The sequence below is a fragment of the Manduca sexta genome, chromosome 27, assembly GCF_014839805.1.
Source record: "Manduca sexta isolate Smith_Timp_Sample1 chromosome 27, JHU_Msex_v1.0, whole genome shotgun sequence".
Lineage (NCBI taxonomy): Eukaryota > Metazoa > Arthropoda > Insecta > Lepidoptera > Sphingidae > Manduca > Manduca sexta.
The window spans coordinates 9808323-9834167 of record NC_051141.1 but is presented as its reverse complement, the minus strand read 5'-3'; the positions used below and the strand labels follow the sequence as shown (position 1 = coordinate 9834167).

The following is a 25845-nucleotide window of genomic DNA, read 5'->3' as shown; positions in this document are numbered from 1 at the left end:
ACCTTGAATAATTCATAATCCCTTCTGTAATAATATAGCATGAGAATGATTCATTGAGTTCAATTGTATATCTATTGTAACTGACAAAAAAGGAAATAATTAAAATAAATACAAAATAAAACCGACTCCAAAAATCTCTACAATTCAAAGAATAATGGAACTTTATATATTAACGTACTGTGAAATGATTTAAAACACTAGTCCTTATTCCAATTTATGTTTTTATGTTTATGTATAGGTATGTGTATGCACACTACCATTTTCTTCGTGCTGGTGTCTAATTTAATATAGTAATTGTACCACTGGTCTTTTTGCTGTAAGTAGTTTTATAATTATATTTTTATTACTAATACGAAATATAATATAGTTATCATATAATTTGGCATTGGTACCAGGAATGAGAAACCCAGTGTAGTTTAATGCAAGCGAGAGATCAGAGAGTCGAGAGCAGTGAACAGCGTGCAGACTGATATCTCCCAACTAGTCCGCGATCAGTCGGCCGCCAGAATCGCCAGTCGCCATCCGGGACTCGTACTCGGTCACTCGCACCGCGGCTTGGCGGTGTCGCGCGCCTCCGCACCTTAACTTTACGAAATTTAAATTTTAAAACGGTCCATTCATAATGAAGCTGTTATTTTTTTTTAGTTTTCTCTTGTTCTTTAACTTTTTTAATTTATCCTGGTCGGTTAAATTCTGCCCACCGAAATGTCAATGTAACCGAAACAAGGTTGGGTGCCTTCATCAAGATTTGTTGATCGTTCCCAAGACGCCGGCCGATACTCACACATTGTAAGTTTTTAAAAGTTTTTAACTTATGCTCAATTTAAATTTATTTATAACCTCCGGCTATGATTTATAAATAAGTATGAAACAAGCGCGTGGACTGCCGCCGAATGCGAAATGTTATTGTTGCGAAACCATATGCTTTTGCTTTGGATTATTTTAGTGCTTACGAGACATGTCCGATTAATAAACGCTAAGCGATGTACAAAATAGTCTATTCATAATGCGATCCACGTTAAATTTAAGTAACGTCAGCGGTTCGTAGCTAAACGATGAGGAATAAAATAATTACTATCCATAGATTTAAGTAAAAAAAGACACATTCTTAACAAAAGTAGATACTTATAAAAATTTGAATCTCTTAAATAACATTTTACAATAATTCAATTATTAAAAAATAGTTTGATTCGGAGCTAAGCAACAATTAACAAGGATGACTGACGATGGTCTGAATCCTGATGCGAATGAACGCGTTAAACAAGTTCACTGTCTTTTATTTATTTTAGGCATGTTATCGGACATGCCACCACGTTGCGTATATAGGTGATGTCATTGTTCTGTGGAACATTCAAAAAGATTCTGTAAAATTTTAGTTAGTTATAAAACTAATACGGAGTTCGGAGAATCAATCTTTATTTAAAAATAAATACTTACATATATGTTTATTGCGTGTACCTGTAGGCAGTTTAATAAATCCATCGTGTCATTATCTGAAATAAATCTATAGGAACTATCTATTTAATATTATGATGGTGTTAGTCCCAGCTAGTGTCTGTCTGTATGTCTGTCTTTATGCAACATTTATTCCGTATTTTCTATTAATGAAAATCCAAGCATTTTCTCACAATTTTGCATATTTTTTATTAGTAAAACGCCATTTTACCGTAAGAAATGGATTTTATATGACGCACTTGGTACAAATGTAAATAATATATTATGTAAGTTTATAAAGTCTAATTTAATTCCCTCGCCTAAGCAAATCGGCGCAGTTAGATGCGCACTAACCATTTTTTAAAAGCTATCTATTAAAAATTCATAATACGTACTAATACATATAAAAAAATAAATTTTTGTACAATATTATATTATACTTATTTACTTTGGTAGTTGCAAATAGTTTTTTATGATCACTGTTGTCCGCTCGTCAAGAGTCAAGACCTTTTTCTCACGTACGCGCAGTGGTAGTAGCTAAATTATTAAGTCAAAATTAAAAAAATATGTCTCCTAATGGTAAAAAAGTATCTAAGACAAAATAATTACGAGATATTGCTATTTTTTCGTGGCTCCACCTGTGTTTGCGGGTTTTACATGAATAAAAGGTTGTTTTTAATTTATCCGGGAGAAAAAAAACGTTTATTAAGTAATTGAACTATCTGTGGGCCTTTATTCAAATCCATTAAGCGGTTCATTAGTTTATTTGTAACAAATATCCTAGGTATTATTATTATTAACATTTAAATCATTTCATAGATATTAACTATATTAATTAATAGATCATAAAGTTATTAGAATATTGAATAGCATAATACTCGAAAATCCGCCATCGAAACCGGTAGCGAAATGTCCAGTGAACTAGTTACTTACTACAAAAATCATGTAATTTGAAAAATATAATGTGATTATAGACTTATAAAATTAACATTGGAACATTAACAGCGGCGTCAAGCTATTTAGGAGAAAACTGTTTTTTCTTACGAAGTTATGTTTGTGCTTCACTTATTTATTTATTTATACATATATTATAACTTTATCCTCTTTTCTTATAATTTATAAGTTAACGGAAACATTAACTGTCAATATAATTTGAAAATCTTCAATAATACGTTTCTTGAAGGAATATAAAAAAAAAAAATTGATAAAATTTGTATACATTATTCAATAATAAATAAACTAATAAAAAATCGAAGTGTGTTTTCGCATTACGAGACAAAAGAAATAAATTTTCGGAAATATAGCCTGTAATATTATATTAACACAAGTATGTATGGTACCTATCAATATTTAATTATTACATACTCCTTTTGGCGTAATGAAATAAAGGTTTGTTCCAAAAAACGAAAAGTGAAACGAAAATTCAACTGAATTGAAAAAATTACAGATATGAAGCGTAATATTTGGCAGCAAAGTAACAAACAATACATCGGTGTACAGTCCGTAATTAAGTAATTTTTTGTTTGTTTGTGAATCATGTAGCGGCTCAAACTTGGGCACTTTACTTGAGTTCTGTGAAAACATAACAAAAGGCAGGAAATTAACAAAATTTACCTATAATTCCATGCCGAACAGATACCTGCCAAATACCCAGATGATGTTGCTACGGTGAATCAATGCTGTTTGTATCTAGGTGTGTGAACACAACGTATCGCAATATTGTTCATTTCACATGATATTTATTTATTTAAAATAGTTTTCCTCTTGGAAATCATAATTTGTCCAACGTTGCGGCAGATTACATAAAAACAATGTCAGCCATTTTGAAATTGGCAATGCATTTAGAAGCAAACGCAGATGCAATTTAGTATGCGGTCGCAGGCGTATAAGACCATAATTTGAAATTGTTTGATAAAGTTTTATTAGGATTTTAAAAAACTGCAGTCTACTGTCAGCTACACAATGTCCAGTGCTGTACATAGGCCTTCCCTAAAGATTTGCATACGGAGCTATCGACAGCGGCCTGCGACCAGATATCCGAGCTATCTTCGGTCACACTATAAGTATTACTTTTATTTAAATATTTGAATAAAGAAAATTACATGGTTATACAAGAAATTCACGTTGCGCAAGTACAACTCGCACCAATGAATTTACTTTACGATCGGTACAAAAACTTTTTAGAAGATATGCGAGTTTTATCAATTCCTATATATATATATATATATATATATATATATATATATATATATTCCTATTATGACTAAAGAATAGTATGTTTTAGTTAATCAATTTAAAAAAAAATGATTTTATATGAATTTCATATTAATTAATAGAAATTTTCAATGGTATAAAATATTGGCTATAGGTTATTAAACGTTTATTTTTATTTCGCCATAGGCATACAATTTTTATGAAATGTACAAATACTTATATTATGTACCCTGATATAACAATATTTTTTTTTACAAATATAAGTAATATTAATATATTTAATGAATATTAAATAACTCTAATTAATTAAGAAATTATTTTAGCTAAAGGTGTAATTAAGGTATTAACTTAGGTATTTATTAATTACATAAGTACTGGACCATTCATTTACCTATTGACTTTCCAATTTTTAGAGTTCCGAACTTAAAAAAGGAACTCTTTAGAATAATTTTGTTGTCCATCTATGTGTCAAGATACTTTTTCTCATGAACGCGTAGAAGTATCAAGTTGCATATACACGGGTCTACGGTCTCTTTCAGCTGTGAAAAATTCTAATTTGTAAGTCAACGTGATCAAAATATATGACCGTTTATGTCGTATATTTTACTATTTTATAAGAAAGAAAACCTATAGGATCTTTCGCATGTAAAAAATAATCTGAAAACAAATAAAACGAATTTACTACTACTAATGTATTATATTAAGCGGCGATAGCCTAGTTGGGTGTGGAACGGACTGCCAAGACGAATGTCCGCAGGTTCAAATCCCAAGGGCACACACCTCTGACTTTTCTAAAAATCATGTGTGTATTCTTTGTGAATTTATCGTTCGCTTTAACGGTGAAGGAAAACATCGTGAGGAAACCTGCACATCTGAGAAGTTCTCTATAGGAATTTCGAAGGTGTGTGAAGTCTACCAATCCGCACTAGGCCAGCGTGGTGGACTAAGGCCTAATCCCTCTCAGCAGTAGAGGAGGCCCGTGCTCAGCAGTGGGCAAAGTATATAATACAGGGCTGATATTATTATTATGTTGTATCTTTCCTGCGGGAAATCACGGCATAAAGGCCGGTCCTTTTGGAAGGCTTGCGTGGGGACATGGATCCAACACGTAGAGGCCCCTTTAAGATACATTACTCTAGTTGTGTCGAGAGGTGTGCACCGATTTCACCATCGCGGGTCGCTATCGCGTCCCGGAGCGGGTTTCCTCGCTATTACGCAGATTGAGCACTTCCACCCTGGAGCTGAGGTTCTTAGCTCTTGCGACTTCCACCCCTAGCCGGCCAGTTAAGGCAAGCCAAGGGTCAGGGGGTCTCATTTAGCCCCCACGGAATCAGGGAACGCGGTGTCGCCACTCACCGTCGGCTCGCCACAAAGCCGCCCCTGCGGGCTTATTATTATTATTATTAATGTATTATTTGCGGTTGGTGCAACAACCGTGTTTAGGGATCTAACTGCAAAGTTAAGCTTGTAAAGTTTGAATTTAGATAATATTACTTTGATACGTACCTGCTTGATGGTTGTATTGAGCCCTCGGTGCCCAAGTTCAAATTGCACTTGTTTGGTTTTTGTTTCAATGGGTTCTTTGACATTGTGGGTCACTCATCATTTACAAACAATTTATATGAACTTCTGTTTTTGTCTAATATAGTTCCCGTTTATATGTACATAAAATATAACTATTTATTCTAACGTATATTTATTTTTGTTTGCAAATGTATTTTCTGATGTCATACATTTTCAATGCCAAAGCGATTACTCACAAAATACCTATTCATATTTATAATGATTGTAACACCACCTTCTTGATTTATCATAGTAAGTATATTATGTTATTTGAGGGCTGTTACATGCAGGTAAATTTAGTTCGCTATTGCTCGGCCCGTTCAAGGTATGAAAGGAACAATAGGTCTATTATTATAGTGATGCGCTCAATTCTAGAGAAGCAAGCGTCTATAAGCTACGTTAATCGGTTACCATCAAACGAGCTTGCTTTATGCATTATGGTTTGCCACTGCAGTGGTCTTAGAATATAGTTATGCATCTTATATTAGATTATTTTCTAGTAGGTGTTGCTCGCGTCCCGCCCTGTGGAATAGGGGCGTTTGGAGAATTCTACCACGGTATCCCCTGCCTGTCGTAAAAGGCGACTAATATGGGCCATCGGAGGCACGTCGGCGGGAGCCGTCCGCCCTTAATGTACATTTGTGCACATCTGACACATTGTGATGACCCCCGGGATGGAATGCAGCGTGGAAAGTAGGCCTCATGCTGCCGTTAACGCCGAGAGCGTCCTTCGGTTGCGCGGGGGCTTCGGAGCCAGCTCCCCCCCACCCCTATAGGAGACGGGCCGCAACAGACGGCACCGCGCAGGGATGGCATGACGACTTAGACATTTCCCTCAGATCAAGCGTGCAGTCGTCCCTAATGCGCCGAAGAGGGCCACTGCGGAGTTTTAGTTGGTATGCCGTGCGTTGTATATAGGTTAGGGACTCGGCCCGGCGGCCGCCCGAACGTCAATAACAAATCCAGGCGGCTCAACGCCGGGTCGTAAGGCACGGTGATCCCAACATAACCTCGCCCACCCCCCTTAACCGCGAAGGCTGGGCGGTAGTCATAAGGCACTTCCTCCGCGAAAACAAAAAAAAAGGTGTTGCTCGCGTTAAAAGCCTTATTTGCTATCAAAACCTCTAAATCTTTGTACCACCAGACCACAGATTTCTGAATACGGTACTTGTGTTCGACAGTCGACACATACATACTTCAGTCGACAAACTTGAAAGTTGTCAACATATTTGTGTTTAGGACATCCTTTTTTTTTTGGTTTCGTAGAAAAAGTCTTTGGGCGGCTGCGGGCTTCTCTGACGTTGAAGTGTCTAAGTCTACGACCACAGCCGCCCCTGCGCGGTCTCAGAAGCCCCCGCGCACTGAAGGACACCCTCGGCGTCTACGGCAGCGTGAGGCCAACTACACACTGCCGTCCATCCCGGGGGTCAACCGAAAAATGTGCAAAAGATGCACAGAAATGCAAACGCCGACGACCGCCTTCGTGGCTCCTATTAGTCGCTTCTTACGACAGGTCGGGGATACCGTGGTGGAATTCTTCAAACGCCACAGTTTTAACTTACAAAAATTAGTGTTAATTATAATTTCTTTTAGAAAAATACTGAAACTGTTATGTATAAAAATGGTAGGATGTAGTGTTAAACACGTATAAATTGGAATCGCTCTGTCCCATTCGAGGGTACGCTGTGCATCCATCTTGTAGAATTAATTATAATTTAAGGTACATAGCTATAGTGCCATCTGTATGATGACAGCGCCATCTACATACAAAGTCAATTATTTCGTACGCGAGTTACGAGGCCAAAAGTCTATATTTTAATTCAAGAATAGTCTATATATGTGCTGAAATCCATTCAGCTGTTTCTAAATTTACTTTCAAAGATTTTCACAAAGTTTTGCAGTTACAATATTATTTAGTGAGAACAAAATTCGCTTTCGAATTGATTTTTTATTTTATTTGCCAATTCAGATCAGGTGAAATGTTTTAATAATATTATACTTAGAGCGATCTATAGGCCAAAAACAAAATATATTCATAAGTTTGCACAAACCATAATTGTGTTCATCCTTATAAATAAACTCTCTTATCTGAGTAGTAATATGCCCCAACTATCAACAATTTCTGCCGCAGCCGCATAGGTGCTACGTAAAATGGTCTGTGACAGGCAACACGTGGAGTCCGTTCCCTGTACGCTATTCCATATTTTACTTAAAACCGCTGCGAGCAATTCGCGTTCATTATTGCCATCGTATTTAACGAAAATAGATGGTTGCTTGTACTATTAGAAATGTGAATATTTTTCAACGTTGGACTTTCAAAGTCTATTAGCGATTAACCGCCAATTTCGATAAACGACCCCAATCGTTTTTTTTCTATCTTTAAAATGGACCAATCAGAACTAAGTTTGTTTTGACATGATTACAAATTACTTATTGGTTCATTCTAGGAATCGGATTGAAATTTTGATATTGAGATTGTTTATTGAAAACGGCTATAAGTCGAGTTGTTCGAATGCCTAAAGGGTTTTAAGTAGGTGTCAAGAGGGTGCAGCTGCTAGACTAGAATAATTTCTTGATGAATAAAAGTAGATAGGTTTCTTTGTTTTGTTATTGTAAGTTGGAAAGTTTTAATACGACTTGTGGGTACGGTGGCCGGTCTCTACAATGGAACGGTCACAATTGTGTGATTTGTTATAAAATATAGAGGGAAATACTTAAGTATCATGTAAAAGGGAATTGTCCGTTGTACATAAGCCTTTTAGAACTGACTGTTGTTCCCGTGTCGGTGTTAATAGAGGGCAATGGTGGGATATGTTGGTCTCCCCTCTGGTTTGCCAACCGAGAAAAATATTATCCGTTGCTCGTAGCGATAATCCGCCACAGACTTAAATATTGTAGTTTTCACAGCTTATGACCGACAAAGATCCTTCCTTTCCCCAAAATCTTTGTATTGTGTAATTCCATAAGGGTATTTCATAACTACATAAATACAAGTTTTAATCTACTAAAATTCCATGTTGATGTATTTTGATCTACAATATTTATTTTAAAATTTAATATAAGATTTAGTTTATGTGGCGGTGGAATCCGCTTTGATACTTTACTTTTACTTTGAATCTGTGCTGATAACACTGGAATCTAGATAGTATTCATTCCATTGAATATGCACGTTGGCCGTGCTCTACGTGAATGATGACGGATGATGATCTTTTACTAGCTGTGGTATGGTTTGAAAAGGGTACAGATTTGTTTCAGTTGAATAAATAAAATAAAAAACCTGTACGAATATGTGAAAGCCACACAAAGCAGCTTCACGCAGGCACAACTTGTTGAATTCTTATTTAACATCGGCAAAAACATTTGTGCAAATACATTTGCATTGTAATGTGTATGCAATCTTAAACGGCCTGGGTTTGATGTACGTATTCATCATAACGTGAGTAACTATAATTCGGTAAGAGGGTTATAGTTCGAAAACTCTTTGTCTTCAAATGAAAAAGTATAAAAAAAATCGCATGGTTTCTAACGTTACACAATCGTCAAGTGTTTATGTGTTTGTGATTGTATAATGTATGCTGTGCGGATCGCGGCAAATCCAAACACATCTCATTTGTTTAAATCAATTCACCAGTTCAAACAATTCGAGGTAATTATTTGAATACCATACACAGAAATCAGGATGTTACGATTAAATATGTCCAGTCGATTATTTAGTTATTTCAAAAATATTAAAGAACTTTAAAGGACAAATAAATTTAACTCAATAACTAAAAATATATAAAAAATAATCATAAAGAAAACTATTCTAAATTTTCTTTAATTAATATTGCTCCTCTCTAATTGCTGTGGCAGACACTGCTTCGGTGGCGTAGTTGTATTATGGTACAACTGTAGTGCTAACTGAGGTTTCTAGTTCGATTCTAGAGTCAGACAAAGTGTTATGGTGTTTTTCTACTCAGCTACTTTCAGCCCGCTCGTCCCCCATCACATCATGGGATGGAATTCACACGGCGGTTGGTGGGTTCACCATTTGCGCCCCAGCCTACCTCTTTAGGAATAAAAGAAGAGAGGGTGAGCGTGTGTCATTTTTATATATAAAAGGCATTCAAAACTTCTTTTACGAAGCAAAATAACATTGACTATACCGCTGAATTAAAAAAAAATTGATCAATTATTTTTAACAATAAAATCTTGTGTAATATTTGTTCTGGTATGAGAAATATTGAGCGATTTTCTTTAATTTGGCGAATATCAAAATTAAGTGTTTCCCTGGATCCTAGTTCCATCTCACACTTTTAAACTTCCTATTTATTATTCGAGTATCCGAAAACCGAGGTAAATCTGCTGCTGTATACAATAACTACTTCGTCTTTATTGCTCTCGAAAGTTATTTTTAGTAACAATATGTCGTAGCAGCGTTGTTTGGAACGATATTGTGGATATTTTTAAAATTAAACTATGTCTAATGTTTTGCAAAATAAACATTCGAAAGTCTTGATTTCAGAAAGCTTAACGTAATCATTAAAGATGTTATGGTTTAATATTAAGTATTTCACGGTACGTGAATAAATGGAAATATAATAAAACTATAGAAGATTGAGTCATTTCACTAAAATGTTATTTATATCAATTAATCCCTTGTATGGCGACTTAGAAACAATATCGAAACGTTATAAAGTTTTAAATTAAGTTCAAATTGTGTTCGTATTTCTATGTATTTCCATAAACTACCTATTTCTGCTGTAGGTGGTCAAAATTTATTATACATATATGCGCTTCACAAACTACACTTCGATCCAATTTAATAAAAGCATTGAAAAAGTTGTGACATGAAAATTCATAGGTGGAATATATACAGAAACGTGGACAATCGTTGAAAAATGGTCGTCATTCTTTTGTTCGTCAGCATTCCGGTTATTTATAAATATTTGTTATGAATATTGGTTTATTGTAAGAACGTTGCCTCATTCTGGCAACAAAAGTAAAATTTTATAAAATTTCAATCAAACATGGCTAAGAACATACAGTTGGATTGATGCTTAATAATACCGATTTGTATTCAAAAACGGAAGACGGAGGAGCGCTTGCATATAAATTTTGAGATACTTAGGGCCGCTTTCACGTTCTAGAGTTAATTTATATAACTCTGCGTTAATTGTTAACGCTCGGTCAAATAGTTATTTTTTTTTTATATTGTGAAATGTTAACGCTTAACAATAGATTAAATAATTAATTATTAAACTCGCCGAAGTTGAAGGGTTAAATTTCTAAATTGGGTTAAAATATACAGGTAATATGTTTTATCGCAATCAGTTTCCACAATCCAATCTGTCTGTTATAGCTCATCATTTGTGTTTATTTTTTAAATCTAGTTACATTTAGTGAATCCCGCATCTCCCCTATTTCTGTTCATAATGTTATATTATGTCTATTAGTATTACATGAGCCATACTCATTGCTGGGTGTGGAGTGTGAACCTAATGAAATAGTGACGCATGGATATACATAGATTTTGATGCCTGTTTGATATTATATTACCCATTGTTTCTTTTATAAGGTTAATAGGTAACATTATTGTTTCTTGCCTAGTGATGCAGCTATTTGATACCGCCATTCTACTCCTAAATTGAGTTATTGCCTCGCGCCAATTAAGTATCTAAGATTAGCTAAAATGTAGGTATGTAGAACACAATGTAATTGTATGTATGTATTTTAATAAAGTTTAAAAATTATAAAGCAAAATGAGAAAGATCTTAAACTACAAGCAAAGATAGGTAATCAATTTTTATCCAGAAATGAAATTGTAAAAAGAATATATTTTTCTGACGATACGTAGCGCAAAACAATCGCATGCACAGTTTTATGGTAAAAGTAAACTAACCGCACTTCTCAACGAACAGAGATACGGCAAAAGAAGTGCTGTCGATTGTGTTTTTTTATCAATAATTGCTTATTCATTGATTCTTTATTAATTAATGTTGAAAGTATTTTGTATTGTTTTATGATACCTAGTGGATAACAGAGAGTCCCGACAAGACATTTCTAGCTTATAATAATTACAGCGTTGTAAGAGGTTTTGGTGATGAAATTAATAATATTTAATAATTGTCAAACAATAGATTATAAATTTTATTTAATTGTTTAATTTATTGTATTTAGTCACTGAGGCGGTTCTACCATACTATTGAGTGATATTTACGTACACTTGACATGTGATTTTTTTAACCTATGGAACAGAATAGTACGCAGCACCATTATTACTATAAAATATTTTAATATATAAATTAAAATTCCCCGACCTCGGGATAATTAAATTAGCAGCCGCTGACAGCACTAAAGCCAACGAAATGAGAGATAAAGCTCACTACATGCGAAGCGACATAATGGGGGGCTTACATTTTATGCCATATTATTATCGACTTTATAGGTACCTGACAATATTTTAACATTTTCTTGCAATTGTATTCAGATATAATATTTCTATTAATCATTGTTAGAAATCTGATAAAGTCGAAATAAAGAAAGAAAGAAATTTATTTAAACAGTTTTTCGTACAATGATTTATTGCATTTGAAGGTAAAGTACAAAACAAAGTAATGAGTGTGTTAAATTAGTGCACATAATTAAAACGGTACGTATACAATTTAAAAATCTTACCCTCCGTGCTAGTTAATACTGTCACACGTACAAGACACTACAATTATCTGTGAAAAATAAGTAATAGAAAACTAACACCTTTAGAACGGCAACCATGTATAAAATGCACCTCGCTGTTTGATTAAACAGTAGTATTCTTAAGACTGAAGGTCAACGTCAGTTATAAATTTGTCTATTGATCTTCATTATGCGCTTATTCATTTTCTACTAGTTATAATATAAGGAATTTAGTGGCTTTATGAAGTACGACTCAAACGCTCTAATATATACCTACTTAAAATTATAATTGTTAAAGGATAACAAATAAGGAGTTAAAGGCATTATTTATATTTATTACCTTTGTTAATTCGTAAACTTTGGGCCATTTTTCGACATCTATTTGTGACAAATCAATCGCTGCAAGTTCTGAAGATTTTGGAATTTGATTATAGCATGTGTATACATTACATTTGGCAACGAGTGTTGTACGTACTTATTTGAAGTAATGGATCCGGTGGCCTTCATCGATGTTTGTTGAAGCCACGGCTGTCACGCTTCTCGCTCTTCTAAAACACAATATGACTACCTTATTAGCTGCAATTGTTAGACTCTGATTGATATCACAAGCAGCTCTATGGACCATAAACGGGTTAGGCGCGGCGTGCCACACCCTATCGTTTGTGTATAAACTTTGACGTAAACTCTTGATAATGTAAACAATATTTACCATTATATTTTTAAGGAATTTTGATAAGTTTAATCTATACGTTCTATTATTTATGGAACTACAATAGTTTGTGAGTGCTATAGGCTAATTTTTATCATAGAAAAATATTTTTTCTAGAAAAACTTTTGCACGCGGGCGGAGCGGTAAGCAAAAGCTATTATTTCATGACATGGGTAAAAAAAACTTACGCAGATAAATAAAGATAAAGATCTTTAGGTACTAAAAGTTTTAAAAGGAACGAACTAAAAAAGATCAAATAAGAAGCTTTTCTATAAAATGTTTAGCGGAAAACATTTTATTCACCAAGGTACTAATTGAGTTCCTAGTAGATGCAGAACACAATTGCATTGTAAATAACTAAATAGAATACATGAACAAAGGTAAAGTCGACGTTTGCGCAGTATTTAATTGTGCATATTCAGGAATGGGAGAAATCAGTTAACGTTTCAACATGAGTTGTGTGTAGAAATAGATAATGTTTTATTCTCCAAGTATATAGGGGAGTGTAGCGCTTGTAAAAAAAATCAGAAAAACGAATAAGTATAGTATATCTTGCGATCAACTTCTTTATTAGCATTAACTTTAGTTTAACACTAATTATTAGTTTTCCAAAAAACAACTCTGTTAAGTATATATTTTATACTGTAACTATAATGACAACCTTTTTGTAAAATACATTTAGATCTTAGTACTTAACTATTTTTAGAATATTAAACACACGAACTCAAAGTTTCAACTCTTTTTAACCGAGTCTAAAGGACGACGTATTTTTTTTTGTTTGTTCATAGATTGTTTTTTACTCCGTGGTACGATTTAAATGAGTTTTTGTGTATTGGATTTTCTTTAGCTTCGGAATAGCCCCCTTTTCATTTCAATGTTATAGAACTTTGAACTTTTAAGATGCAGAAGGAAACTCTAAAATCAAATAGGATTTTAATGATTCTTTTTGTACTGGGCTCACGTAGCAGTGTTTTATAATTAACAAAAAAGCTGAAATTAATACTTTTTAAAAAAAGAAAAACTAATTCCAAAGCCAAAAAAATATTGATCTTTATTTAAGTAAGGTTTCATACGATATAATTAAAACATATGCAATGATATCTTCTATTCAATCTGTCTTTTTATGTTTTTACGCACATCGTTAATTACCTTACGGCATACTTCGTTTAAATAAAAAGAAACTTTAAATCAGAAAAAATTATATCAGGTATCAATTATTAGACCCGTGTTATTATTATGTTTCTTAAATAAGAAATATATGTCAGGTAGAATTTTTTACTCGCTATTCTACTGGTTTAGTTTTGTAAATATCAACTGCAGCTAATTCGTACACCTTAATTTGTACATCTATCGACATCAAAGTGTTTGCTCGCGCGTTTGTACAAACTTAGTTCTTGCGAATAGATTATAATCAATCATTTTAATCGCGCGCCTGCATCGCTCTTATGCTAATTAGGACACCAATTCGACATCAATATGTTTATTTGTGGATTTGCACGAAATTAAGATGATCTTGTAGTCGTGTTGTATTAGGAAGACGTCGGAATAATCGCAGAGTATGATTTTATAAAAATATCATTACTAATAAATTCTTCTTTTTCATAGACATACACTTTTGACAGAGTGGTCGTGATCATAAATAAATAAATAAATAATAATAGTTATAAATTAAGAAGGTATTAATAATAACATTAAAGATAGACAATATATTGCAATACCTGTAGGAAACATAAAGTTTTAAATTACTTTATAATAAAAAAATTACGGAAGTATTTATTTTATTATTCATTTATTAGAGATGATGCGTTAATGCACACATAGGTATACAGTCACAGTGCTAACTGGCGGGATACTCGCTGGTATGACAGCAAGTGACGTGGTATTGTGTTAAGTATTCAAAAATAACAAGTTATGAAGTGTAAGACTCCCGATAAAAATGTTCATGGGACGGGGCTTACGTTCCTACCTAAGCCCTCTTTCCTCGAACGATACCTATTAAATGTTTATATTTTATAGCAGTTATTAAAATAGTTTTAATATACGAAACTATGTTACTATCGCTGTTGAGTTTTGTTTAATTGGCAAAATGTTGTTTTCATATTATTAATTTACCGAGTGACTGCTTGCTTAAAATTATTAGCCGCAAGGAATACTAGCCGCTAGCAGATGCGGCGGTCGATGAGTTTGGAATTGGAAATGGCATATTGTGTCGACAGTAGTATTGTCAAAACCGTTGGTCGAGTTATAGTATTGGGCTTTCTGGACTCGCTAGTAGTCCTTGTCGCATAGCTGATCGTAATTTATATAAAATGCTGCACTTGAACTTGTAACGTATGCGTAACTTGTAACATCCAATATTTAAAAAAAAATATGTATTTGAAACATTTATGTAAGAAACATTTTTTACTGAACGCAGGTGAGCATGTGGTGTCGTCGTTAGCATATTAACTAAACTATAACGTGTACACCAATAATTTTATAATGAAATGATTGCTGGTAGTCATTCGAACCATGCTAACATTTCAAGTGTTGCTTTATCAAATGAAAATAATATTCCTAATATTACACATTGATTTGAGTATTTTGTGTACACATTTTACGATAGTTATATTCTAGGACCATCTTTTAGATTCACAGTGAAAATAATTAACCTATACCGCCTAGCCTTCATGGAGTGCGACCTATAGGGTTATGTTGGGTTCGCCGGCCTTAAATCCAGCTTTAAGTCGTCCGGATAGTTAGGAAACGTCGGATGTCCACCGGGCCGTGTACTTAACACTATATTAGTAGTAATACCGACTGAACACTGCGGTGGCTTCTTTTGACAAAGAGTGTTTAATCGTCGTCCGTAATCGCCCCTGCGTGGTGCCGTCTATTACACCCCGTCTCCTGTTGTGGGGATGGGGACTCAAAAGCTCTTATGTATGGATGTACTCTGTGCGTCATAGGAAGCGTGAGACCAGCGTCGCTGCCGTCCATCTCGGGGTAATAACAATATACTTAAACAATACAAAAGTAAAATATCATCGTGCCGCCCGCTCGTGACTCTCCGATGGCTGCCATTAGTCTCCTTTTACGCCTCTCTGGTAGGGGATATCATGGTGCAATTCTCTAAACACCTCCAATCCACAGAGCGGAAGGAGCCTTTTAGATGTCTATAGTAGATTTCTGTCGGACTCTCCTTTTGTGAGAGGACAACCTCGCAGAGGTGACCACGACGACGACTAATCAAGAGCGCTGCGTTCCTCTTCCCGGGCTGGACAAAACACCAATGTATGCTGGGCCGTATCCAGCAGGCAGTTGTAACAATAATGACACACACATATCTGCACAGATATAGCTCCAGCTAGTTATATCTATTTTACTGCTAAGATGATGAGTTTTAGTACTCATAAATTATGGTAAAGCGCTAAGGGTACCTATTCAGTAAACATGGAATTATGTTTCTATATTACTTTTGCTTTCACAGCTTTGAAGTACTTAGAATGCTCAGCAGCTGGTATTGTGGGTGACCACTTGTAGGCGGGACGTGTTTGTGACTCATTATAAACTGTGCGATTGATGAGATTACGAACATATTTTCGCCAGAGGCGCCAACAAAGTTTAATGTGAACAAACATAACATCCTAATATTTGTTGTGTGTCAATGTGTCAATGTGCTATTCATATTGCGAAAATAATAAATATTATGCACCAGCGTAGCAAATTCCGATGTAACATGGAAGTAATTTATATGCCAAAACCAAAGGACACTAAATCGTATACAATAACATTAAGTGGTACAGTAATTTGTATATAAAGCTGTGAAGAAAAGAAAGCTTAGTTAAGTGCCATATAATAATATTTCTTTAAAATTATGACACTCAACGAATTATTGAGTATCGATTTTTTCTGCCACCTACATACTTATATTTATCTTTAAGAGGTAATTTAGAGTTGCAATAACATCTGTTAAATCACTGATGTATATAGTTATATACACAGATGATACATGCACTGCGTCCCCAGAACCTTTTTGGTTATCACAACTACATAGTAAACTTCCTAAATATGGGAATTAGCTGTGCTAGTTCTGTGATCTGTTTATATTAGTTTGTGGGCGCCCTCTATACTTAATTAGCTTTATGTTGACAACCGAGAACCGAATAGTTCTCAAGATCTGCCGAAGTAAAATAATTGTCATAATAAAATTATTCAAATAGTTGAATCAAAATAGCACGTCGTTTACTTATTGAAACATTTTGAAGATAAACAGGAGTTATGAGAAATTTGGCAGCCATTATACTAATGACTATCATATCCTGCTCTAAATCTTTTGTAAGACGTCCGTGCAGAACTTTTCAAACTACACATAGTCTTGCTTCAAAAAGCTTTTACCTTTATTCTTGAGTGCAGTGTTCAAGGAACTTGTGCTCGGCAACGTAAAATATTAGGCAGCTGCGTTACTACATACCTAGAGAAGACAGCAATACTGTAGATTAATGATTGTCAAATAATTTAAAACGATTTAGTACAAGTAGTACTCATTACTTATTACTAGAGACCCGATTGTATGCATTTCCATATTTTGGTTATTTTCGCCTGTTTTTGCATGTAATGCCTAAAATCATTTTCACTTTATTTGGCCAAAATCATTTTGCCCGACCCTGAGATTGAACGGGAAATCTTAGCGTTATAGTCGGTAACTACGTCACTAAGGCCGTCTACCCTGATTGTGAACATGATTAGAAATATCCAATTATTTTCACCATTTTTTGCATTTACAATATTGTTGGAAATGTTATTACGAATTGCCCGTCTATACTATTTGTCTTTTTTTAAATAAATAAAATTAATCACGTAGGCGAACAAAGTTGCACTTATGATACGTCAAAACAAAGCATAAGAATAATTATTATTATTTCTAAACAACTATTAAAATTACTTATATAACTATGGACATTTTAACAACACCCTATGACCAAGAAGAGTGGAGCATCAATGAAAAATGTTGCAAAAACGGGGAAAATTCACTTCTGTTGAGAGTCTCCGTTCCCTGCGCTGGGTAAACTGTTATAGTTACAGAACAATCATATATGAGGGAATCGTTCCTCTTAAAAAGATCTAAAAAATATATTTGAAAACAATGTCCCCCGCCTCATCTATCTGCCTGTTTGAACAAACAATCAACAAGCTTCATATAGGTAATAATAGGTATCGATAGAGAAGTTTGCGGTTGGTCGAAATTTATTCGAAATAAAGAACCAGCGGCCATACAAAAAAGGGACATGTGCTATGACCGAACAATGCACCTAATAAAAAAGTAAGCTAAATTGCGAATCTCTATTCCTTTTATTTGTCGCTTATTACTCAAAGGTTGATTAATTTGGGAAATGGTACGTTAAAGTCCCGAGGAGCGTTTAAAACGGTATTCTGAAAACTCATTAATTTGCCTTTGACATTGCAACGGGAACAAATATGCCATCAACCCTTTTGTTTACAGACCTCATCCGCCCCACGTTGCTATTGCGAATTTCAGTGCAATTGACATATTATGATAGTAATATTGATTTCCCGGACTGGACTATCCAATCAAACCTGTCACTACCCACTAGTCACAAAATTTGCTTCACGATAAAGTCTATAAGGGCGTCCCTTTGTTTTACGATGTACATTTAACCCACAGCCTTATAGAAAGTATAACTATACAATATGTATTACATACATACATACTATTGTAATAACAATATACGATGAAAAAATATGTTTTAACTTTTATTATTTATACTATTTAATAATAGCATAGATATCTTTAGTATAGAAAACATAGTAGGTATTCGAGTAAAGAATTGGCTGATATGCATGCAACTTACAGACAAAGACAACATTCACAAAGTAATTAGATATAATAATACTTACTGATTTTAGCGGACAAAACGTATGAATATGTAACTACTATGTTGTTAGCTATAATTACTTCCTTTTTAATTTTATTTTTGGTTTCTTATGATAAGAACATAAAAACATTAATAAAATAGCTAACTCAAGCTCATTAAAATGAAGCCACAAATTATGATTAGCCTTTTTTTATATATTATTTTTGTTTTTCGAAATAAATAATTTACCATACGAGTATACATATACTACATTAAGATAAACTAGGAAATTGATTTTAATGAATATTTATTTTATTAATGAAGGTTTTTTTGCGTTCACAAAAAATATTTGAAGATTTGCCTTTTAAGACTTTACGTAGGTATTTCACGCTAATCGGTATACAGTAAAAAAGATTTCGATAGTGGCACTGGTGTTATCGTATATTTTCATCAGATGTCATGATAGTTATTAGCTTAACGGAACTATAAAATAATATCAAAAGCATACTCGTATATTGTAAAAAGTATATCTTATTATTTTTTTTTTGTAGAATAGCTCTACAACCTTTTACTATTATATTATTATATTGTCTGTCACCCAGAGCCTACCTCAGAACTCGGGAGATCAAGGCTTTTGGGCACCAGTTTAAGTTGATGCGAGAGAGCATCTATTGAATATATATTTGAAATCTTAAGGAAGTATATGAGAGGACGTTTATGTAGATTGTTACACGTTTATATTCTTCGCTGCTAAAGCTACGAAAATACTTAACAATGTATATTAACGTAAGTCAGAGACATTAGAGGTGCATGCCTCGAGGGCGAGATTCAATCTGAGATCGTCTCGCCTCGTCCCGTCTTTGTAATCCGTTCCACTCCCCGCTGAGCTATTGCTGATTATACTAATATTCTCTATATTTTAATTAACTACTATCGTTGAATATAAAGGTGGGTAATCTCGTATATTGAACACACATCAAAGCGGTACTGTGGCGTAATGCCTAAATAGGCCGATGTCGCAGCGCTTTAATAACGTGTTTTGGGCGGTGCGAATCCCTTTAAACAGGGGACCGGACAGCGCGTGACGGCGAAAATGAGCATACTAGAGTAGATGTATTACATGTTCTTGTATCGTTCTGTTTTTCCATATACTTATTGCACATTGCACACCCTTAATGTGTGTTTAAATTCCCTTAATTAAATCGCACCGTTCGATGATACATTTTTCCATAAAACATAAAGTAAGTGTAGTACATGACCGGGAGTAGGCGACTCAGCCATTAAATAAATGTGTTTCGCCGACTCACTGCATTCGTGAAATTAAACCTGTTTTAGTTGTGTGACGTGTTTTGTATAAAGTCTTCCACCGGCAGACATAAATGTAAAATTAACTTGCTCTGCAAACGGAACGCAGCTTGTAGCATTCAATACAAAAGCTCCACCACACTGAAAGAAAAACAATTCACTTAGACAGGAACGCATCCCAAGGCGTAGGTATAGGTATTATTTCTTCGGTGGTTAGAACAAGTTGGTGACCAGTGTATAAGCAACCCGCGCAAGGAACTGTATCTTGCATGTCTTTATGACTATCAAACCTAAGAAAGGCCAACTGATATTAGCTAACGCAAGACTCAAGCATTGTTCTTGAAGGCAGAATAAGTTATAATCGTGTTTTAAAAACTTGAAACTAGGTATATTCCAAGCAATTCGCTCTGCCTCAACTATCTTTATTGTTTCTGGCAACAAAATTATGCATGTAAATACCTATATGCGCTCATTAACAATAAGAAGTTATTAAATCCTCGATATTTGTCAGTTTACGGTCTCATGTCATCATTTATATCTGAATACTTATATTTTTTAGAGAAGTACTTAGATCAACGAATTTTTAAAAATAACTTTCTATTTAGAAGATATTATTTAATAGATTATTGTCCAGTCCCGCGTCCTAGAGGTGCCTTTGCTAAAAGACAATATTCCTTTTTAGTACCAACACTATATAATAAATTAAATATGAAGAGTAAGATGAAACAATACAAAAAACAACTAAAATCCAAAATTCATGAGTGGTTATTAGATTTAAATTATGATGATGTAGAGGCCATAATAAAATAGCACACACGCACATACTCACACTCATGCACATACACCCATGTGCACACAAACACACACACACATACACACACACACACACTTTCACGCAGATAATGCTGTAATGTGTCATTAGTACCTATATTTTTAGATTTTCTTTCTATTGTCATTAAACTTAAGTAAATTCAACCTCATAATGGGAAGTAACTGACTCCTGATATACAGCTACGCTAGTTTGGGAGTCAGGGACTATTTCAAATTTGTACCACTATTTTAATGTACAATAAATAAATAAAATAAATTTATCTTATTCTACGACTTATTTGTAGTGTTAATTACTAATGGCAGGAATTGGGTTATATGGACTTCGGCACTACCGCCTATCATCCTACCCAGTACCGAATAAAACCACGAAAACTATTTCTTCATATGACTACGGTAATTACATCCCAAAAAAAACTAATTAGGTCGCTTTAATTGCTCGACCGAAGGCGCCGTTAATAAACAAAACAGTATTCCGATGGAATGTTCAGTCTCGGTACCCAACTCACATTAAGAACATTGTTTTATAGCGTTACAGGAAATCGAAAAAACTAATGGGTAAATACTAAATACGGTTTAATTAATCCTTGGAATTATTTTTGTAGTTCACGCGAACGGAGTCGCACACAATAGCTAGTATATTAGAGAAAACTGCAAGAGAAGAAAACATACCACTTCTAAAATACCACAATTTCATAAAGTACTTTTATACATGATATTGCAGCATTAGCTAGAATGTCGCTCAAAATGTGGACATCAATTTATTGCCTAGTGAAATGTTAATATACTTAATTTACCTAACATAGTTCTCAACCTCGTATCGTAATTTATCCCCGTAAATACAGATCGTGCATTTGACTACAGGTACTTAATAGAAACGTGGAATTGATGAACGCGAGTATTTCCTGCGAAATTAATTTGAAATACATTTCCATTAATAACTTTTGTGTTTATTCGTTTCGTGTAAACAATCCCTATGGCTACATAAGCGGTTTTCGATTTGTTATAAACGTTTCAATAATTATATTCCCCATTAATTATGTTACATTAAACATAATTAATGAGAAATTTCGAACCATACATACGTTGATACTCCGTAATGCAAATTTCGTTCCGCGTATAAGTTAAATGAGAATATTTTTACCAACAAACTGAGAACTATGAGTGTACGTTTATTAAAATATACCTGTGGGTACCTTTTTGTTAACGCTACACCCACGACAATATTTAAAGTGTAGCGGAATGGTTAATGTTTATCAGATTTTGGTTTTAAGCGACCTGTTAAAAATGATAATCGTACACGTAAAATTATGCTCCTCTTATCATATTCTTAATTTAAATCTCACTCCCATACGGGGTCGATGCAAAATACTTCATACATATTGCAGAAACGATTTGGCTTAGTTTTTTACGGTCGGTAGCTTTCCTGACGTCAACCTTTTTGGGAAAAAGGCCGGCCTTTGTCTAGTGCTATGTTAAATAGACTCCGGATTCAGGCACAAGTTGCGACTCTACAGAATTTTAATAAAGTGTCACGTAAAAATTGGCTGTTAAAATCTATACTATAATACTATTATATAAAGCTGAAGAGTTAGTTTGTTTGTTTGTTTGAACGCGCTAATCTCAGGAACTACCAGTCCAAACTGAAAAAATCTTTTTGCCTTGGATAGCCCTTTGTTCGTGGAGTGTAATAGGCCATATATCATCACGCTATACCCAATAGGCGCAGAGCAGTAATGGCTAATCTCAGGAACTACCGGTCCAAACTGAAAAATTCTTTTTGCGTTGGATAGCCCTTTGTTCGTGGATTGCTCTAAGTTATATATCATCACGCTATGACCAATAGGAGCGGAGCAGTAATGGCTAATCTCAGGAACTACCAGTTTGAACTGAAAAATTCGTTTTGTGTTGGATAGCCCTTTATTTATGGGGTGCTATAGGCTGTATATCATCACGCTATGACCAATAGGAGCGGAGCAGTAATGAAACATGTTCAAATACGGGTACAATTTATTAGTTTTGAGAGCTTCCGTTGCGTGCGCTGCGTAAACGGTTAAAGTTATGCAACAATGATGTATGACGGGATTGTTTCACTTAAAAAGTTCTAAAAAATATATTATATAACAAAGTCCCCCGCTGCATCTGTCTGTCAAAAACTACCCAACGTATTAAGATGAAATTTGGTATGGAGACAGTTTGAGACCCTGGGAAGAACATAGGCTCCCGGGAAACTACTACTTTTATAATGGGACCATTTAGCCTGAAAAACTTTATAACGCGGGCGGAGCCGCGAGCAAAAGCTAGTATTGGAATATAATTACGAAAAACTATATCACAGTGCTGCCATTACAGGGTCCTAATTCATAAAAAAGCAATTTAAGCTTTTGCAGTAGGTACTTATAGGAATAAAAGGGGCTATTTAAAATATATGTTAGGTCAATTGGCGAAGTGACCTAACATATTCTACCAGGTAGAAAGGCTTTTCTACCAGTCGATAGGAAAATGTCAGCAGACTAACGGTTTATTATTTGTTATATTCGATAATGTCAGTCAAAAGGTTAGTTATTTTTAGTAAAAATGTCAGAGTTAAGTTCTTGCTTAATTAAATATTTACATTGAAAAAAAAAACGGTCTTCCAATTTTAATGTAAATCATCATACGAAGATGAGATGGTGTTGATAAATATATTAACAGTGATTTTTTTCTTACAGGGATGTTCGTTTCAACAAGATCCATGAACTGCAGCCTGGCGGCTTTAGTCACCTCCACCAGCTACGGTCGCTGCTGCTCAACGACAACCGGTTGCGAGCGTTGCGTACGGGCACTTTCCATGGCTTACGGCGGCTTAAATATTTATATCTGTACCGTAACCGCATCCAACACATAGACGCTAATGTTTTCCAGGAATTAGTTCACTTGGAACAACTGTGAGTACATCCTAGTTCCCATATTTACATTGGCACATTCTTTCAGCGCAACGAACAGCGAGATAAGCGAAATATGGAGATTCCGACAGCGCTATAGTGGTTCGTGATAAATATTAAACAGGTGCATTTCATAGCGCAGTTACAATATTTGTAGTTAAGTTAAATTTGCATCCGTTAAATAGGAAACGTTATACAGAGAAGTTCCTCAAACAGACTATTTAATGAAACGTGGTCATACAACTCCGTGAATGTAACTAAAGAGACATTCTCGCATTCAGAAAACTTTTGATGACATGTTGGTGGAAAACCACTCGGAAGTTTATTAAATTTATATAGATTAAACGGCGACGTGCACTGAATATGTTTGTTTCCATATTGCATTGATATTTATTACTAAGTACTAAATAAAAACTAGAGTTTCAAACTAATGAAATACTTACTTATAAGCGTACACACTATTATCCAGCTTTTAAAGCAACTATTATATAAATTTGAACGCGCGTTTATTAATTTTACGGCTTGGCTTGCTCTTATAGACAAAGTACAAACAAACTATACGTCTAACGGACAGTGTGCAGACTATCTTTCGTTATCTTTATTTACCCTAACCGTCGCATAGCTCGATTAAATTGCGCCGCGAATAACTATATTCACGAGTACCTATCCCAAATTTCTCACGCAACGGATTAAATGCTTGCGTAATCTAACCAGATAAAATGTGGAATTTCCTTAAAGCCGCTGCAGCATTAGATAACCAGGTGCCATCCTGGTCGCCAGCACGTGATAAGATAGTTGCTGGAATTAGATTTCCTGAAAATATTGGCAAAATAAACAATTTTTTTGGATTCTATTACCTACCTATATATACGTAGGCAAATGAGTGAGGCTTGAGGTGTAGGATTTTCACACATTGATACGAAATGATAATATCGAAATATGCAGATTAAAAGGATCGCTGATTATAAGCTTATATACGAGTTCTTAGCTTGTAAAAAAGATATTTAATTATATCATATCGCATTGAGAGTAGATTTATTTCAGTAAACTCTTTAAACTAGTTGTTAGTAAGAAAACGGCTCCAGCTCCAACCCGTAACACTGAATAATTACGTTAAGAGGCCGAGATAGCGCCGGGTATAAATAACAGGTAGATTCTAATACTAAGACAGGATTTTAGTCTTACATAACGGTTTAAGTCACATTTCATCGTGAAAACGACTATCCTAAGATATTAATCATGATTTTGTAATGCGATCATACCTGAATAATATTTATTTTTATTTATTAATTTAATATTTGGGAAACAAACAAAAAATATCAAATATAAATAATTAAAGAATATGTTACAGAATCCAGCGAAGTTTCCATTAATAAATAACACAGGTATGGAAAGAGTGAACAATAACAATAATTAAAATACAATGAAATAAAGGTAACAAAAAAAAAATCTATATAAACTTAATAATAATCGACTCTATTTTTTCTTTTTTAAATATTTATTTTGTTCTAATATGCAAATCAACTATAGTTAATAAGGGCCTGTTTCACGAGTTTTAAATCAATTATATTTGACAGTTATCGTATAAAACTAAATGTAGATAGTACATAGGTACACTACTGACTTTATTTTTACCTATTTGGGAGCATAGATTACATAGTGACATTTATCTAAGGAATTTACTCAGAAGCTGTCAAACAGGCCCTTAGTAAGGTAAAACTGTGTCATATTTTTTACTATGTTTTATATAATATAAATGTATTTTAGTAAAATCTTAAACTGAGGACAGTTCATGATACTGAATATTATTTTAAACACACAAAGCAACATAAAATAAAATAAGAATACTTAACAGAATTATGTCGACTTTCCCATCGCTTCACCTGACCTCTCGGACAGACGCTTCACCTAAATGTATTATAGTGTATATGTTCTATGATATAATATGACCTTACTCATAAACGCGTTTATTTTGAATTTATTAAATTATGAACATTGAGTCTATCTACATATTACCGAATATATTGCAAGCTTAAAGAAAACTCCCTCAGGTAAGCTACATATACTTGACGTCTCGCATAAAATTTTCAGAAAATTGGCCTATTTGTGCCGCTCCTACTTTTAAATAAGTCGCCACCTAGGCGGCTGTTACCCCTAAACCGTGGGATTATGAGATATATTGACAAATCCAACACCGAGTCTATACAGTAAATTGTAATTGAAAATAATACAACGATTTATCAAATTTCTGGGTAATACCACTTAAAATATGTAGTACCAACTATCTTCATAAATTGACGTAGGTGTCATCATAATAATAATAACCGCGTCCTCATGTCATAGATTCAAAGTAATTTAA

At 34.2% G+C, this 25845-nt stretch overlaps 1 protein-coding gene across 1 annotated transcript in view; it reads left to right on the top strand.

The window, feature by feature from the left end:
* Positions 1-489: 489 nt before the first annotated feature.
* Positions 490-25845, top strand: part of LOC115447964 (peroxidasin) — a 39509-nt gene continuing 14153 nt past the window's right edge. Inside the window, exons 1-2 of the mRNA XM_030175262.2 lie at positions 490-789; positions 23274-23489. Coding sequence (XP_030031122.2) covers positions 623-789; positions 23274-23489 — 383 coding nt within the window. The 5' untranslated portion in view covers positions 490-622. The remainder of the gene's footprint in view (positions 790-23273; positions 23490-25845) is intronic.